At 55.5% G+C, this 17,396-nt stretch overlaps 5 protein-coding genes across 5 annotated transcripts; 2 read left to right on the forward strand and 3 right to left on the reverse strand.

The window, feature by feature from the left end:
• Positions 1 to 1,177: 1,177 nt before the first annotated feature.
• On the forward strand, positions 1,178 to 4,027 carry J4E90_009948 (uncharacterized protein; the record flags this gene model as incomplete). Its single annotated transcript, XM_051439465.1, has 3 exons — positions 1,178 to 1,560; positions 1,766 to 2,548; positions 2,596 to 4,027. The coding sequence occupies 3 exons, from the start codon at positions 1,178 to 1,180 to the stop codon at positions 4,025 to 4,027; spliced, it is 2,598 nt and encodes an 865-aa protein (XP_051286682.1).
• Positions 4,028 to 6,612: 2,585 nt separating this feature from the next.
• On the reverse strand, positions 6,613 to 7,724 carry J4E90_009949 (uncharacterized protein; the record flags this gene model as incomplete). Its single annotated transcript, XM_051439466.1, has 3 exons — positions 6,613 to 7,049; positions 7,134 to 7,500; positions 7,593 to 7,724. The coding sequence occupies 3 exons, from the start codon at positions 7,722 to 7,724 to the stop codon at positions 6,613 to 6,615; spliced, it is 936 nt and encodes a 311-aa protein (XP_051286683.1).
• A 649-nt stretch (positions 7,725 to 8,373) lies between these two features.
• On the reverse strand, positions 8,374 to 9,977 carry ERG13 (3-hydroxy-3-methylglutaryl coenzyme A synthase; the record flags this gene model as incomplete). Its single annotated transcript, XM_051439467.1, has 4 exons — positions 8,374 to 8,511; positions 8,566 to 9,644; positions 9,715 to 9,817; positions 9,918 to 9,977. 4 exons carry the CDS (start codon positions 9,975 to 9,977, stop codon positions 8,374 to 8,376), a joined length of 1,380 nt encoding a protein of 459 aa, XP_051286684.1.
• Positions 9,978 to 12,238: 2,261 nt separating this feature from the next.
• Positions 12,239 to 14,671, forward strand: J4E90_009951 (uncharacterized protein; the record flags this gene model as incomplete). Its single annotated transcript, XM_051439468.1, has 2 exons — positions 12,239 to 13,530; positions 13,579 to 14,671. 2 exons carry the CDS (start codon positions 12,239 to 12,241, stop codon positions 14,669 to 14,671), a joined length of 2,385 nt encoding a protein of 794 aa, XP_051286685.1.
• Positions 14,672 to 15,231: 560 nt separating this feature from the next.
• J4E90_009952 (uncharacterized protein) lies at positions 15,232 to 16,551 on the reverse strand (the record flags this gene model as incomplete). The annotated part of the gene is made up of 1 exon (XM_051439469.1): positions 15,232 to 16,551. The coding sequence occupies one exon, from the start codon at positions 16,549 to 16,551 to the stop codon at positions 15,232 to 15,234; it is 1,320 nt and encodes a 439-aa protein (XP_051286686.1).
• Between the last annotated feature and the right edge of the window lie 845 nt (positions 16,552 to 17,396).

Consider the following 17,396-nt stretch of genomic DNA (forward strand, 5'->3'; position numbering starts at 1 on the left):
GCCGGCTGTTTGGCCGAAGACCCTTTGCCTAGGTATCTGGCATCATCGAGCGTTCACTGTGTAACCACGGCAGTCACCCAAGATACAGCCATGATGCACGAGGCTTACTGGGTAACGCGAGTTTGCGAGGAGTGATGTGTGTCTCTACCAAATCGCGCCCCGACGTTCCCCATTTTTATCTTATCCGCGTCATATCTTCCAAAAGGAGCAGACGTACAGCTTACTAACAGATCTAGGTGCAACCAGCAACAAAGGATATAGAGTTCTTCCTATGGACATGCTGGGCTGTGTTTGCTCGAGTCAGCCGCAGCCTTCACATGCATCCAGTCACGGTACCGGTGTTGCTCGATAGCGACAGTGTATCCAGGGCGGCGGGCGCTATCGCAGTGCTATCGGGCCATATGTCGCTAACGTCGCAGTGGCATCACGGGTGGATCGTTGAGGCTTTTCTTCAAACGACAGGCTTGGAGCTTGATGCAGGCGCTGGCTTGAGCATTGATGTGAGGGTATTCGTGCTCCACCGGCGACGGGCGTGTGGAGGCGGTGATTGGCAGTGGTTGGGTCGCGTTCCGAGATCTTAGCCAGGGACGGTATCTCTTCCCGGCCGGTTTGGGCGATGCCGGCCCAGTGGCATGTCGGCAGAAGCAGAGGCAGTGGACCACTACGTCAGCGCGTTGCACCTGCTTGGCGCACACAAATGCATGGCCGCGCGAAGTGTGGTTTTGGTTGACCTGGTCATGCTGCTCGCCGAGACAGATGACAGTGGCGGTGAAAACCGGAGGAGCCTAGGGGACTGGAGGCGGCGCTGCTAGGTCGAGGGATGGTGCAATGCAATCGCGTTGAGAGGGATTGATACATAGCAAGGCCCGCAGTGAATTCCAGCGACAGTCAAGTCAGTGAGCTACACGGCGCCTGCCTATCTCGCCTGCCGGTGACGCTGCTATCATCCTCGAGTCGACGCCTACTGCTGCAGCGCCCCAGTGCTCCCACGGTCCCAGAGTACACGTCTACCCAGTACCGCTGTACACCGCCCGCAGCCCGCGCGCCTCAAGCCTGGAAGGACTCGGACTGCCTGCCCCGTTAAAGTCCTAGAGCAGAGTTTTCGCACAGTCGTTGCAGTGCGCTTGTTTAGGGCTAAGGCCGCTCGGAGCAGCCAGCCAGGACCCAAGTGATTATTATGACTTCACGCCCAACTGCGGACCCGGCAGACAGCTCGCTCTCGACCTCCCCCCAAAGCGACACGTACTCCAGCAGCCCGTCGCGCGCCAGCCTCAAGGAGACCGTCAAGATTGCTTCCACCCAAGGCCCCGCTGTCGATGCCAGCCAGCAACGTCCCGGACTAGTCTCTCGCGCCTCGGAGAGTTCAACCAGGACCATTCGACCCCGCCATCATCTACGCAACAAGAGCAGCAGCGTTGTTCCCACCGTCTCCACGCTCAACGTCGGCACCGCGCCCTCGACCCGCCAGTCCAAGTCGCACCCAAAATCAAACACCATGGCCCAGCACACCACGGGCACCTCGTCTGGCGCCGCCGACCTGCTTAGACAGGCCATGACACGGTAAGCGCATACTGACTGTCATGTTGATGCAACGCATTGCCACGCACCACACCACATCATCGCTTAGCTTGCAGCTGTACTGCGTCCTGACGACGTGCACCCTCGCTCTTTCCTTACAATTTCTCTCACCACTCTCACCACCTCACACTCCCACACTCACCGCCACTTTCCTGATGCCCTCGTCATCACTGCTAACGCCGCACAGAGCCACCAACGACAGCAACGAAGACGGACACGACCAGATCGGCTCCACCAGCTCCACGCCACCGGGTGCCACGACACCCAAGCCCGACCCGACGGACAAGCGACTGCCGGGTATTCTGCACAGTTACTTTGGCCAGGTTCGTGATTCTCTTATGCCCTCGCGGAAGTCCTCCTCCACGGTCAACCCCTCCCCCGCACCCGTCACTTCTCAGGTCTCGGACCCCCGAGAGAAGGAGCAAGAGTCAACCACCCACCCCAGCATGCTGCCCAGCCCCGCCCCCAGTGCCTCTTCCCGAACTCCCTCAACCTCGCAGTTGGCTGGTGAAGCGGAGAAGCTAACGCAAGGCGATTTTGCGCCGTTGCAACAGGCTACACCTCCCCAGACACCGCGCACCCGCTCCCAAGAAGCAAAGCCCGTGCCCTCGAATCTATCCCGCACCTCAAATGCGTCCGACGAATCCAAGGAGAGCAAGACGGCTCCCGTAGTGGCGCCCAAGGGCAAGCTCTCAGTCACAATCTCTGAGGGACGGGGTCTGCGGCCTAGCACAGACCCCTACGTTGTCTGCCAATTCCAATGGGCTGAGTACATCTCAGACGGGCCTAGGCACGATGAGTCGAAGCGACCGCCCATGCAGATGAAGCGAACCGAGAGCCAAATGGGCACTCCAATGGCCATTCCCATGAAGAGCCGACAGAGCAGCAACAGCGGCCACAGCTCAGATCCTAGGGAGAACGGCTCCCTGGAAGAAGTGACGAGCCCCAAGTGGGAGCACGAAGCCATGTTGTGAGTAGCTCCTTCTCTTCCCCGTGTGGTGATGCTGACAATCGTAGTGATGTTGTGGGCGACCATGCTGAAATCGACGTCTCCGTTTACGACCGCGCCAACGGTGAGGCTTTCCTCGGCCACGTCCGCTTCTGCCCAAACCTCGTCGAATACAGCGAGCCATACGACGGCTGGTTCCCGCTAGAGCCCCGAGAGGGCGAGGGAGGTGTTGTTACCGGAGAGATTCACCTCAAGCTCAACTTCCAAAAGGTCGAGAAGAAGCATTACGGCCCCGAAGACTTTGAGATTCTCAAGCTCATCGGAAAGGGCACATTCGGTCAGGTCTTCCAAGTACGCAAGCGCGACACTCGCCGCATCTACGCCATGAAGGTGCTTTCGAAGAAGGTCATCGTGCAGAAGAAGGAGGTGGCACACACACTGGGAGAACGCAACATCCTCGTCCGGACAGCCATGGCTGATTCGGCATTCATCGTTGGACTGAAGTTCTCCTTCCAGACACCCTCAGATCTATACTTCGTCACTGACTACATGTCGGGAGGCGAACTCTTCTGGCATCTCCAGAGGGAAGGCCGCTTCCAGGAGGGTCGTGCCAAGTTCTACATTGCAGAGCTTATCCTTGCCCTGCAACATCTGCACGAGCACAACATCGTGTACCGCGATCTCAAGCCCGAGAACATCCTCTTGGACGCCAATGGCCACATCGCCCTTTGTGACTTCGGTCTGTCCAAGGCTAACCTCACCGAGAACGCCACCACCAACACATTCTGCGGAACCACAGAGTACCTCGCACCCGAGGTCCTTCTGGACGAACACGGTTACACCAAGATGGTCGATTTCTGGTCGCTCGGAGTGCTAGTCTTCGAGATGTGCTGTGGATGGAGTCCTTTCTACGCAGAAGACACCCAGCAAATGTACAAGAACATCGCATTCGGAAAGGTCAGGTTCCCCCGGGACGCCCTCAGCACTGAAGGTAGGAATTTCGTCAAGGGACTTCTCAACAGGAACCCCAAGCACAGGCTTGGTGCCACACGCGATGCCGAGGAGCTCAAGGCTCATCCCTTCTTTGCCGACATCGACTGGGAGGCTCTGGGCAAGAAGAACGTGGTACCACCATTCAAGCCCAAGCTCAAGGGAGAGCTCGACGTTTCCAACTTCGACCCCGAGTTTACTAATGCTCTCAACGGTGCTGGCTCTTTGAACGCCCGCGCGGCTGCCCTGGCCTCCGGAGTCAACCCCGCATCCACGCCACTGTCACCGACTATGCAAGCAAACTTTGCTGGCTTCACCTTTACCGACCAGAGTACAATGGAGCAGCAATTCGGAAACGACAGACAACGGACCGACGCCCTGGAGCGAATGGACGAGGATGAGACGGACGAAGTCAACTGGGACCGACCTGCTGGACGCGGAGATAGGATGTCCGGTATCGTTCCCAGCAACGAGCACGATGTCTTCAACCAAGGCCAATTCGATGTATGATGAGCACATGCTCATACACGCAGCCTGCTCTTCTATACCTAGGTTCCTCCAGGACCTGACAAAAAGTTTCTGCTTTGTTCTATCTTACCGGTACATGGCGGTACTATTCGTATAGTCTTTTCTTGGATACCCGGAGCCTACCACACAGGACTTGGACTGCGTTCAAGTCCTTCACTAATTTGCCCCATCGGTTGCTGCTGTCACGACCTCACGCATGGTCATTACGACACAGCCTATGCCGACAAGGACCTGACGCAGCGTCCGACTGATTACGATTACAAGATTTCCCAGAATGAGTTCAAGTTGCTGCGGTCTCCCACGCTACAGTAAACACGATGTTTTCTTTGCTGGGCTATGGGTTTGCATTGCGCTGGTGCATTGCTTTCGCTTTTTCATCCAATGTGGGAGTTAATGGCACTATGTCGAGTTCAGGCTGTTTCTTCCCGTTCTTTGTGCATTATGCGCGCGTATCTGCACGGGTTTTCCTCTTTTCTTCTTTCTGCGAGTTCGGCATATATCTAACGACATGGATTCATACGCATCGTTATATCGAGGGGATATGGATAGTGGTATGATGGATATGGGCGAGCCTTTTTGTACATAAAGATATGAGACATTAAGTTTACCTGTTCACATCGTCGTCCTGGTTTGGCACTATTACGGTTGATGTCACGAACACGTCTTTGCGCGTTTTCTTATTCGTTCTATGCTAACCACCTCTTACCCGCTGTCGCTTCCTCGGGTTCATCCCACACCTCCATCATATCCAACCACTCCAGTGCGAACGCACCCACAATCCTCGCCCAATCCCTCACCGTCGCCCCGTCCAAATGCTCTCCATCATCCTCCATCGTATGCCATACCCCCGGAAACGGACTGGGTATCACATGCAATATCTCCACGCCCTTCGCCATAAACGGCAGATGGTCATCCGAAATCCCCCCATGCCCCATTGTCCCATTTACATCCGGTAAGAAGGGTGTGGAAGGAGATGATTCCAGCAGGTTCAAACTGCGCAGTCGGGACTCGACGGTGGAGAGGTGTACATACGCCCAATGGGTGGTGGGAAAGTAGGATGGGACGCGTGGGTCTGCGGAACCGAGCAGGTCAAGGAGAAGGAAGAGGCTGATTTGCGAGAGGGGAGTGCGGTTTTGGTAGAATTTTGAGGCGGGAGAGGGGGGGTTGAAGGTCGTGGACCAGTGGGTTGCTAGGGCTCTGTTTGGTTATTTTAGTATAACCATTCCATGGAGTTTCCTCTTTCCTCTTTTCCCGATATGAATTGAGACGGGAGAAACGTACCTCGCGCCATACAAACTATCACTATCACTCCACGTCTCAAACGCCTCCTCGCCGTCTAAAAACACTATCTGGATACCCATGTCCATATCCACGTCCCCGCCCTCTCCTAACGCACTCATCTCCTCGTACATCCGCGTTATATGTGGATCTAGCACGCGTGCTACATACATCAACATAGCGCACGGCGCCGCACTATCCGTCGCCCCAATAAACCCATCCGGATGCAATTTACTGTCATAGTGCGCAACGAGCGTGAGCAAGTTCGATTGTCCCGGTGCGACCCAAGGTGGTTCTCGGCGCGCCATGAGGTTGGCGAAGGGGAGGGGTGTGCTGGATGTGGGGGTCACGGAGGTGCTGTTTTGCCAGGTTAGGTTCCAGGCTGGTAACTCTTTTGTGAAATACGAGAAGAGGTGGTGTTGCGCGAGGGTTTGGCCAGGGGTGCCGGGGACGCGCGGGATGAGCAGTGGGGAGAGGAGGGAGCTGTCTTTTGCGTCGAGGGTGTTGTTGGGGGAGGGGAGGGCGCGGAGGAAGGCGTCGGACAAGGGTTTGTAGGCGTGTGTTGAGGTGAGGGTGAGGAGGAGGGGGAGGAGGAGGGGGAGGAGCGTGGCGGGTAGCGTGAGGAGCATCGTGGGTGGTGGGTGGTGGGAGTCGATGGAGGAGCGCGTGCGGTTCGTCGTGTTGTGTACCAGAGGGTGTCTGTACGTCGAATGCGGCGTAGAATCGCGTCGTCTCGCTCGCGGGCGCAGAAATGGAAGCCGCCTTCGGGGTATGAACAAAGTCCAGGTAACCGTACGAGGTCGAACCGCAAGGGATATGGAGACGAACAGCTAAGGTCGCTCCTCCTAAAGGTGCCAGCCTCTTTCTCGTTCTCCTCAGTCCCCTTCCCGTTTCATCTCTATCCCGCGGTTCCAAGTGAAACGTTTGCGCAAGTTAGCCCTACTCCATCAGGCAAACACCGAAGAGCCATGAAGCCAGAAGGCGGAGTTGAACCATGGTGTTGCGTTGTGTGCGTCAGTTTGGTCCCTGATGGGGCGGAGGCGCGCGCATCCCTGTCACGCACGTGAGCTGCACGTTCATCTTATCTGATTGATTGTGTGTCTGGATGGGGAAGCGCTGTAGTGACGGAGGATCTAGCCGTTCTAGGCGGGGTGGAAGTATGCATGTCGGATGTCTAACTGAAGAGCTTAAGACGGTATGCGCTTAGGTCTGGACTTGGTATAATTGATATATACTACTAGTTGTAAGACCTACACAGATCCAACGTCTTCAGCCAAGTAAATACTACCCTACAACTTCGCCTTTCCCCCCTCACACTTCACCAACGCCCTCCCGTTCGTAAGCACCGTCTTCCCGCCCTCAACCTTGACCACAAACCTCACCTCCTCGAACCCATCCTGATCGCGATCCCCCGTCCTCCACATCTCCGTAATCAGCTTATCACCCGGCTTAACCGGCGCCGCGAACCTCGCCTGGAACTCCTTGAGGTTCTCAGGCTTGGATGCACCGAATGCCTTCAGAATAGCGTGGGCAGACATGTTCCACGAGAAGAGGCCGTGGATGATGGGGCCGCCGAAACCCATTTTCTTGCCTGGCTCCGGGTCCGCGTGCAGCGGGTTGTAGTCGCCATTCAGGCGGTAGAGGTGGGCGGTTTCCATGGTGGTTTGGTGGATGTGTGTGCTATCGGGAGCGCGGGACGGCGGGGGGTAGTTTGGTTGCTTGGGGCCTGTTGTGCGTTAGTCTTATGTTACACTGTCATGCCTACTCCATCGCGAGCACGGCAAGGGTCAAGGAGAAGGGAAAGACATACCCTTCGGACCACCCCAACCACCCTGACCAACATAGAAGCCACTGCCAACAGCTCTACTATACGTCTCCCCCGTCTTCGCATCAACAAGCCTGTTCTCCGTCTCGACAACGGTTGCCTTGCCCTTATCGTATACACCCAGCACCTTGCTTCTGATCTCGAACTTGCGGCCTTCGCTGCTCACGGGCAGTGGCTTGAAGAATTGTATCTTGCGCTCGCCGTCGAGGACGTGCTTGGTGTCGAACTTGGGGACGCCTTCGATGGGCTCGGCATTGCTGCGCGCGTAGAAGTCGATGACTTCTTGGTCCGTGTGCTTGAAGGGGAGGATGATGGGGTAGGTTGGGAAGGCCGCGAAGGATGGGTGCAGTTCCTGAGGGTGGTGTTAGAGGTGTTGGATAGCTCGGGGGATTGCGCTTGGGATGTATGGTTCAGGCGTGTGAGAGCTGTGATGGAGTTGCTTACGTAGAGGAAGTGCAGCTCATCCGGGTAGGTTGCGCCAATGCTGTTCGCGAAGAGCAGGAGATCGCGCTTGAGCCAGGACACCTCATACGAGGGAAACTCGAAGCCGACGCCGGGACCTAGTTCTTTGCCCATGATGAAGTTGGTAACGATTACACAATGTGTTGGGTATTGGAAGTTTGTACTAGCGATGCGCAATTGCAATGCTCAGATCAAGGGAAAAGAAGCTCAGATGTTGTCGTAAGCTTCAAGGTTCGCAGCGGGGCGGTAATCGCGACGCGGAGCTGAAGTTTGAGCCGAGGTACGATTCGTTCATCCATGGTCAAGACGAGAAACCCCCCAAATGGATTAGTATACATCAACCCTGTTCAAAGTAGATGAAAATGGGTCTTGAAATTCGGCGCCGATGTCGGTATGGATAAGACTTTTACCTTGTTGTGGGACCATGGTAATGTTGTAAACATCGCATTAGTCTATCTACAGTGTCGATGCCTCATTCAGAAGCCAATATTAAGGTGGCACGACTCTTGTCATGCCACCATGCAGATCTAGACAATATACATATGATCCTTCCCATCCCTATCATCCGTCGTAAATGTTCGTGTACCACGACTCCCACAACCCTGCGGTCGGCAAAGTGGGGCCACTGTCCCATACGCCAAGTGTGAAATAATGCAACCTTTTGAGTCTAAGCTGAATCATGGAGATGACTCCCGCAAATGCTCAGAATGCAAGCGAAGGAAGAAATGAAGTTGTGGTGGGTATAATGCGGCAGACAAGGTGTCTACTGCTTGACTTCGTAGGAGCGGCGGAACATGCCGTCAACGCCGGTGAGGTAGTAGGTGCCGGGAACGATGGTGTCAACGCTTCCCTTGGGGGTGAAGTCCTTCTGGAGGTGAGCCTGCTCACGGAGGTTGCACATCTGGTAGGAATGTTAGTGGGATGTTCTGTAGCAATCTAGAATTCGAAGACTTACCTCGTCGTAAACCTCAGGGGCGACTACACGCCTCTTCTCGAGACGGTTTTGGATGTCGAGCTGCTTAGCAATGTTCTCGGTGCTGCCCTTCACGGTGAAGGAGAACAGAGATGAGGCCAGACCACTTCCGTAGCTGAACATACCAATGCGCTTGCCCTCGAGGTCCTGGCTGCTGATGTTGGCGAGCAAGCTGCACAAGCTACCGTAGACACTGCCGCAGTACATGTTACCGCACTGGGTCGGGACCTGGATGCTGGGCTGGACGCGAGCCGCATAGCGCTTCTTAGCAAGACCCATAAAGGTCTTCTCGACGGTCTTGTCGCTGACAGAGGTGGCGTAGTCCATGTCGCGAAGCTCAGCGGGAACCTCGGCGAAGATGGGGTTGGAGGGGTTGGCGAGATAGTCGTTGTAGAGCAGACGCGCGTACGACTTGGCGACGAGCTTGCAGGTAGGTGCGTGGAAGGCCATGTAGTCGAAGCGGTCGAGAGCAGTCTCGAGCTCGCTGCTGCCGTTTACACCGTTTCCATTTTGTTGCGACTTGAGAGTCTTCTCGCGCTCATTGTAGGCCTTGTAGCAGGCGTCGACAGCCTCGGTGTAGCAGCGGACGGAGAAGTGGCCGTCGACGACGGGGTACTCGCTGGTGAAGTCGGGCTTGTAGAAGTCGTAGGCGTGCCTGATGTAGGAGCCGCGCTGGCCAGCGTCCATAACAATGGGCGCGTTGGGGCCAATGAGCATGGCGACACATCCAGCGCCACCAGTCGGGCGAGCGTTGCCCTTCTTGTACAGCGCAATGTCTCCAGCGACCACGACGGCGTCACGGCCGTCCCAGGCCGACGACTCCATCCAGTTGACGGAGTTGAAGAGGGCGTTGGTTCCTCCGTAGCAGGCGTTGACAGTGTCAACACCCTCGATGTTGTAGTTGCCAGACTCCTCGAAGAGCTGCATGAGCACAGACTTGACCGACTTGGACTTGTCGAGCAGAGTCTCGGTGCCGACTTCGAGGCGGCCAATGCTCTTGGGGTCGACATTGTACTTCTTGAAGAGCGAGGTGACGGTGGTCAGGGCGAGCGAGTAGATGTCTGGGTGGAGCACCTGTCAGTTCCTCTTCTGGGTACACGGGGTCGCGCGAGCAGAAAATCTTGGACTCACCCTCACGGTCGTCGCAGAAGGACATCTTGGTCTGGCCGAGGCCAATGGTGTATTTGCCCTGGGAGACGCCATCGAACTTCTCGAGCTCGGCCTGGTCAACGCACTGTGGGCGAGTTGTTAGTGCGTGTTGGTGTAGAGGGCGTAGTTGCAGCGGGCGCATGTCCATTGGGACGGCGACACCGCCCACGACAGCAACAACGTACCTGGCTGGGGAAGTAAAGCTCAATGGCCTTGATACCGATGTTGGAGGGACGAGCAGCCATGTTTGCAGGATTGTATCGTGTTGTGTGAGGAGCAGAAAGGGAGTGTGTTGGCGAGGGAGGGGAGTTCACCGCCTTAAGTACTTGACGAGTAAATCCTACGCGACAATGGCAAGGTGCAGTTTAGTAGCGGCAATCAGTTTCGTGGCAATGCTAGCACGCCGTGGGTACAGGGCTCCAAAGGGGACAAGTAACGGGTTTTGTGCAGACCTAGCACTCAACAATCCTAACAGCGGCCCACGCGCTCCCAGTGTTGTGTCTGCTAGTCTCTGAGATTTTCGGTACATTCTTCTCGGGGCATTCAGGGTCTGGCTGCGAGGCCGGCGGCATGGCGGGGCATTCGTCTGGCGAAAAAGAAACGCCTGCATGCCGCCTTGCTCGCTTCGTCCCAGCTGCATGCTCTGCGAACGTATATCTTCACTTCACTTCATCGCGCCCCCAGCATCGTGAGTTGGCCCTTTTCCACCGGGCGGAGGACGTACGCCCTCGACGACCTATCGCCGTGCTCCTTGGCATGCAGGGATTTACTAGCTAGTCAGGAACCATCAGCCCATCACAACAAGTCCCCCCTAGCAACCTCATCCGCGATACTCGACAAACATGGCTACCTACGTCCTGGCCAGAACACAGCCTCCATGGCATGCGTAATGCCGCGTCACGGTGCTGCGGTATCTTTGTTGGATGAGGGAGTGCAAGGTATCTGATAACATCAGACGAGAAGGCCGTCATTGCTTTGGACCCGAGTTGCCCATTGTGCTGAGGGCATCACACATCCTCAGTAGAACTCGGCCGAAAATGAGGGCATTCGCGTTTAGCCAGACTGCTGCCTAGATTCCCGCGGTCGCTATCTACGACCTACTTGGTGGGCGGGATGATTTTGATAGGTAGTAATCCACCGAGATCACTTGGCTTCTTCTATGGAAGGTGGTATCGCAGATGCATATAAACTCTAAGTTCAGCTTGCAGTCGTGTTCTCAGACGATCAATGACAAAAAGCAGTTCAGGAGCATCCCAAGTCGGATAAGGGATGTCAAGCACGGCCCAGACTTCAACTGACGAATGGAATTGATCCAAGTATCCGGGAGTGGCGTTAGGATGAGAACAACTGACGTTATAGGTATGCATTTTCGGGTGAATTGATATCCCCATAGCCGCATGTCGGAGCCCAGGCTGAACCTTGAACTGCAGCGGGCGAACAGGCTGGGCCATCCTAGGCATTCCTCGCCGTTGTCATCATGGCCCTAGGGTTGACATGGGCTCCCCGATGCAGAGCATAAGTACATAAGTACCATGTGCCCGGTTCGCTCTCCAACTTTATTATCCAAAATGTCGTATGGTGACAGGGCATCAACACTCCTATCCAAAGCTTCTTTCTAGGAGCGGGAGCGGAGTCACTGACGATCAGGCGGATGACAGCACACGGGACCTGAGCAGCTCTGAGCAGAAAGATGGCACTGCAGCAATCGCTACCTTCATCGCCTGTCACAACGAGTCCCATATTGTCAGTACGTATTACAGTTCGGGAAGCTATGCAAAACCGAATGTCCACCGCCATGTCGATGTCGCGGACCAGATGACAGCCTCAACCACGATCCCGGATGCACCATGTCATAGTCGGGCACCATGCCTAATAGCTGTTTTAAATAAGTTCTGTCTGATCAGAAAGAAGCACTTTGCCCGACGGTAGGGAAGATGGGCCCGGGCCAATCGACTGGTGGCATATCGTAGAGCCTGCGATCCCGTGCATGACGCTGAGTGCACGTGAATATGATGCAGAAAGGCGGCAGAGCACATGAGGTAAGGCCAGGTCGTCCTAATGTAGCTCTATATTAATGCGAGAGGGGTGAAAATGAACTCGCAGCGACTCAAGAACGACGGGAGGAAATCAAGCGCAGAAGGTGCAGGTACATAGCAGAAACTAAAGTGCACATGTCAGAAGCTTGATGAGTTGGTCAGAGAGCCGAAGGATGCGATGTCGAAGGGGTGCTTATCGATGTTCAGGCTTGGGTGTTCGCCCGTGCGCCGTTTAGTGGCGCCAGCGTCTCAGGACAACCTCTGCCAAACCTGATACAACCTCTCGACACTACCAACGACACGACACGACACACGCCAATTCTCGCCACATTCGCTACCCGCGCGACGCTCATCGCTACCGATCGCGCACTACCTCGATTAATTCTTTGACGACACGCCTGCTTTGCCATCGGGGAGGACTGTAAGGGGGACCAGGAAGGGCCTTTGGGGCTCAGGGACCGTTCGGCGTCATGGACCGACGCAGCAGCGACAACAACGAAGCACCGCGCCAGCCGAGCAACCCCGATGTCTTTGACGACGACTACGAAATCGACCCCGACGAGGATGATTTCATGCCCTCCGTCTCGGATGGCTTCCGACCAGCCAACGCGAGCCAGCCCTGGCAGGGCGACCGCCAAAATCACGACCGGATAGACGCGCTGCAACGACAACCATCGACATCGAAGGCGCCCGAGAATCACCAGAGCGACCTGCGAAGGACGGCAACGCGAAACAGCACGGCCAAGGTGCGGGATTCGATGACGCAAGACGGTGGCCGACCGCCCCTCAACCGAGGGCCCAGCCACCACAGGCCCCTTGGACATCGCGACTCTGTGAGCTCTGCGGGATCCTTTGCGACGACGAGCAATTCCGAGAACCCGTTCGAGACGGGCCCGAGCCATCCATATGGCATGTACCCGCAGCTATCAATGGCACGGCCACTCAGCGTAGCAACGAGCTCTACAGAACGCCAACCACATCGATCAATGTCACTGCAGCGGCCGACACATCCCTATGCTATGTACTCGCAAAGCGGCATTGTCGACGAAGAGTCACCGGACGAGCCAGCCCAGCCACCTCCACCTCAGGTCCAGTCGACTATTCCCGTAGGATTTCCGGGCCTGAACAACGGTTACCACAGAGTGCTTGGGCCGGATGGCGAGGAGCAGGATATCATCGGACCCGACGGACACACCGAGCAGCTGCCACCGTACTCGAGATATCCAGAGGAAGGACCCACCAAGGCTTCTTTGGCAGCCGAGGCAAGCGCGTCGTCGCGTGTCATACCCGCGCCCGTCCAAGTTGACGCAGAGGATCCTTTCAACACACCCGCATCTCCTGTCTCGCCGATGAGCACTACCTCGTTCTCGCCCTCCCCTCTACCTGTCGTTCCTTTACTACCGTCTGTCACACCCGCCCGGTTGCCACCTCAGAGACCGGAAACCCAAACCGGCAATCTTGCGGCTAACAACTCTGCCGCTGCACAAAGCAGTACCGTACCAGCAGAACCCTCTGACTCGTCCTCGGCATCTCTACTGGCGTCTGAGAACCACTTCTCGGAGAAGGCGGAGCCAGTCGAAGGCAAGGTCAGCTGGCGTAAGAGGAAACTATGGGGAAGGGTGCCTATGGGCGTCGCGCTTGTGGTTCTTGTCCTTATACTAGTATTCTCTGTCGCCCTCGGAGCAGCCATTGGTACCTTTGCTGCCAAGAAACACAATGATGATGACGACCAGAATGAAAATGGCAGCCCTCATGAGGAAGCGTAAGTGCTCACGATCCATCAACGAAAACATCTACTAACTCTCGCTAGACAACCGCAGGTTACGGGTCAAAATGGATCGCTTTTCGACGCCGTTCCCATCTCAACACCGTCTGGCCTCTTGCCGCTACCAACAGGATCCTTCGCCCTTCCTCTGGGCTTACCGCAATACGGACAGTCGGGATGCTTAACACAAGCAAATCAGTATTCTGCATGGTCATGCAGGATGACTTTCGCTCCGCTTGTCATAACTATCAATGATACCGTCATTGGTGGTGAGATTCAACAAGTTGCGTCCATGGGTAGCGGACCTTCGGTGCCGTCGAACTCTATACTATATGGCCTCCAGACTCCTGTGCTTGATACTAAGCCGATGGAGTTGGTACTTGATTTGGATTTCAAAGCCTACGGTCCAGCCTATCATTTTTCTGCTCGATACGATAAGCTAGTCATCTTGTCACCCACCGAGCTCAGTACCGGGTCAGGACTCTCAAAACGACAAGATGAGAAATACAGACAGCGCTTCAAGGTTCAACCTGGTGATACGCCCTGGTATTGCTATTGGAACGAGACATACATCGAGGGCTACATCTACGCTGACGACAACTCGACGGCAGCCACATTTACCTCGTTCCCTACCCAATGGCCCACGCCTACACCCACGCCCGACCCAACCGACGATGCGGCTGTAAATGTTGCTGTCGCTGTGCCGACTGAGAGTAGTGTCTCTACCAGCTCTACACAAACTACTACCGCGTCTCCAACGAATTCCCCTGTCAACCTGGCCGCCCCGTCACCCGTTCGCGCTCGAGATTCCGAGTCAGATGCTTCTTCAGCCCCTCGCATGGCACCTTATCCCCGGATCGTCAAGATAGAAGAACGCCGGCTCCCTGGGGCGTCACAACCATACTGTCAACAGATGCTCATGCTCGATAACGGCGAGATAGTAACATCACCTAGCCCGAACGACAGCCCAATCAGAATATGGCTACAAGAGTCAGATCCCAGCTACGAAGAGTACTTTGCCGCTCAACCTTCGCAAACCATCACATTCGACAGGAAGAGCAAGCGCGAGAACCTTGTTGATCTTCAACGCCGCGTAGACCCTGATGATGCTTGTCACTGTCAGTGGATGTTCAAGTAAACGACGGAACTGGTTTAGAGCGCTTCTTTTCTTCTTGCAACGATGTCACAGCATGATTGTCGATCTCATTTCTTCTCCACACGGGTACTGGGTCCATTTCACCTGTCTGGTGTTCCACGGCGTTTTGTTAATATTGACTTACGAGTCTCTACGCATCACTGGCATATTTCGGTTCCTTTTTCACTCATCTCTTTTTGTCTAGTCAAACATGTAGCATGCTATGTTTATAGCTTTCGCATTTCTGTATCGTCTATGGGACGGAAAGTAGGCCTTGTGTTTTGGAGGCTACACTGGCGCATATTGTCGCGGCGCTGCTTCTGTACATATTGCCATGGGGGGAGTTCAGAACCGCGAGTACAAATTTCGCGTGAGTTCATTATTGGAAAGGGATAGATAGAAGAACAACATTAGTTATATTGTAAGGGTTTCTGTTGATGTTGGTACTGTGATGCTCATGCTGATTTAACAGCAAACGTCAACAACACCATGAATGCTGTCTAAATGCGTAATCTATTCTATACAATCTGATTTCGCTGCAATCCAACAAAAGAAGTTCGCAATCATGCCTCCGGCCCCCTCTCAAAAACCCTAACCCCAAACTTCCACACCTCATCCACCACAAACCTCTTCTCCCCATCCTCATTCTCCTTCAAATCCAACACGCACAAATCCGCATCAGCACCCTCATCCAAACAGCCCTTGACCCCCTCCAACCCCAACATCCGTGCAGGCGTCTCCGTAACCGCCCTAAGAGCCTCCGGCACCGTACTCCCGGTCCAATTCAAAAAGTTACTAACGCAATCCACAAGCTGAATGCTACTCCCCGCAATCTTCCCATTCTCCTCAAGGGTGAGAAGGGGACCTTGTTTAATAATCTTGGACCCGTTCGTCCACTCATACGTCCCATCCGGCATACCCGCCAACCTCATCGCATCCGTCACCAGCACCAGCCCGTCTGGATGCGCGTTCCACGCTATCTTGATGGATGTGGGATGGAGGTGTATGCCATCCGCAATAATCCCGAAATACGGTTTGGTGATTGAGGAGGAGGGTGTGCCCAGCAGACCGAAGATACCAGGGTTACGGTGGTGGAGGGGCCGCATGGCGTTGAAGAGGTGCGTTATCATACTGCATCCGGCTTTCACCGCGCATTTCGCTTCTTCGTACGTGGCTTCTGAGTGCCCGATTGAGACGCGGATCCCATGGGAGGTTAGGGATGGGATGCATGATAATGCGCCGGGGAGTTCGGGGGCGAGGGTGATTAGGGAGATGGGCGAGGGGGAGAGCAGGTTCGGGGCCCCGTAGCAGGATTCTAGGCTGCTGATGGAGTCGTCTGGGGTGCGCAGGACGGAGGTGTTGTGGATGCCGTTTTTTGTGGGGGATAGGAAGGGGCCTTCGCAGTGGGCGCCCAGGGATTCTGATCCGAGCGTTGCGTCGCGCGTTGTTCCTGAGGGGCCGAGGAAGGGGAGGGCCGTTTGGTAGACTGACGGGAGTTGGGATGTCAGGGTTGGTAGGTAGGATGTTACGCCTGTTGCTACCAGACTCCGGTTTACACGCGAGACGCCTTTGGCGTAGGCTGATGCGCCGCAATCACGGTCTTCGAGGATTACGGAGAAGTCGAAGCCGTAGGCGCCGTTTAGTTGCGTGTCGATGAGGCCGGGGGAGAGGATGCGTCCGCCCAGGTCGACGATTTGCTCTGGGGCGGTGCGGTATGAGTAGAGGATTTCTTGGCCGTTCAGGATCTTTCCGGTGGCGGAACTAATCCAGAGATCTTGGGGGACTAGGGCGTTGTTTTTTACGAGGAGGCAGTTTGTGAACTTTATCACGCCTGATGAGTCCTCTCGTATGGGGGAGTCGGGGATTGGCACGATTGAAGGCATCGTGGGTCGTGTCAAGAGGACCAACGAAGGAAGGAAGCTTGCCAAGTATAACGATAGAAGTATAGAAATGTGATTCAGAAATGAGAATGATAGGATGAAATGGATGGTTGGTACTGCGCAGGCGCGACTCAACAACCGTTGCAAAGGATCTGTCGCCTACCTACTACTTCTATCGCAACTGCATACCTACGCTCATCTTCCTACGATGATGCCATTGAGTCATCACGGCCGGGCAAACTTGCCTTCCATGGCCGGTATCGTTGCCGTGGAGCGCACGCTGTAAGACTGCGCAAGGTGACTGGATGTGGATTCCGACGTCGTGAGATCGAGGTAACACAGCGATGATCACGTTCCGCCGAAGAAACCGGATGCATCGCGGTTGCATGTGAGGTGGCATCAGAGTGGATGTCGCTGATAGCAGAGGGACGAGGATGGTGTAACGACGGACGGGGGTGCATGCTTCTAGCGCCTCGCTAATCACGTACCCCAGCCGCGAACAGCGTGAATGCTACGGTGCCATCCTCCCCATCTCCCATCCACCATTACCGATCTGCGAGTCACGCCGGCGGAGTCTTGGTGCCCACCCGGAAATCCCACGTCGCATCCACAGACTTCATTGCGACGCGACGCGACCGGCGCTGTCATTATGAGCAAGGTCGAAAACATGGACCCTGTCTGGGATGACCTCGATAGGTGAGCTTCGCGTCGGGCGCACTTCCTCCTCTCAGGCTTCCTGAGGTTTGCGCAATGTGACCACAGGTCAGGCTAACTTGCCCGTGATGCAGGACTATGGTGGGTCGCTTCCGCCCATGCTGCGACTGGATTCGCTGACAAAGGTGCTGTAG

This window comes from Alternaria incomplexa, assembly GCF_024043165.1.
Source record: "Alternaria incomplexa strain BMP 0042 chromosome Unknown scaffold_18, whole genome shotgun sequence".
NCBI lineage: Eukaryota > Fungi > Ascomycota > Dothideomycetes > Pleosporales > Pleosporaceae > Alternaria > Alternaria incomplexa.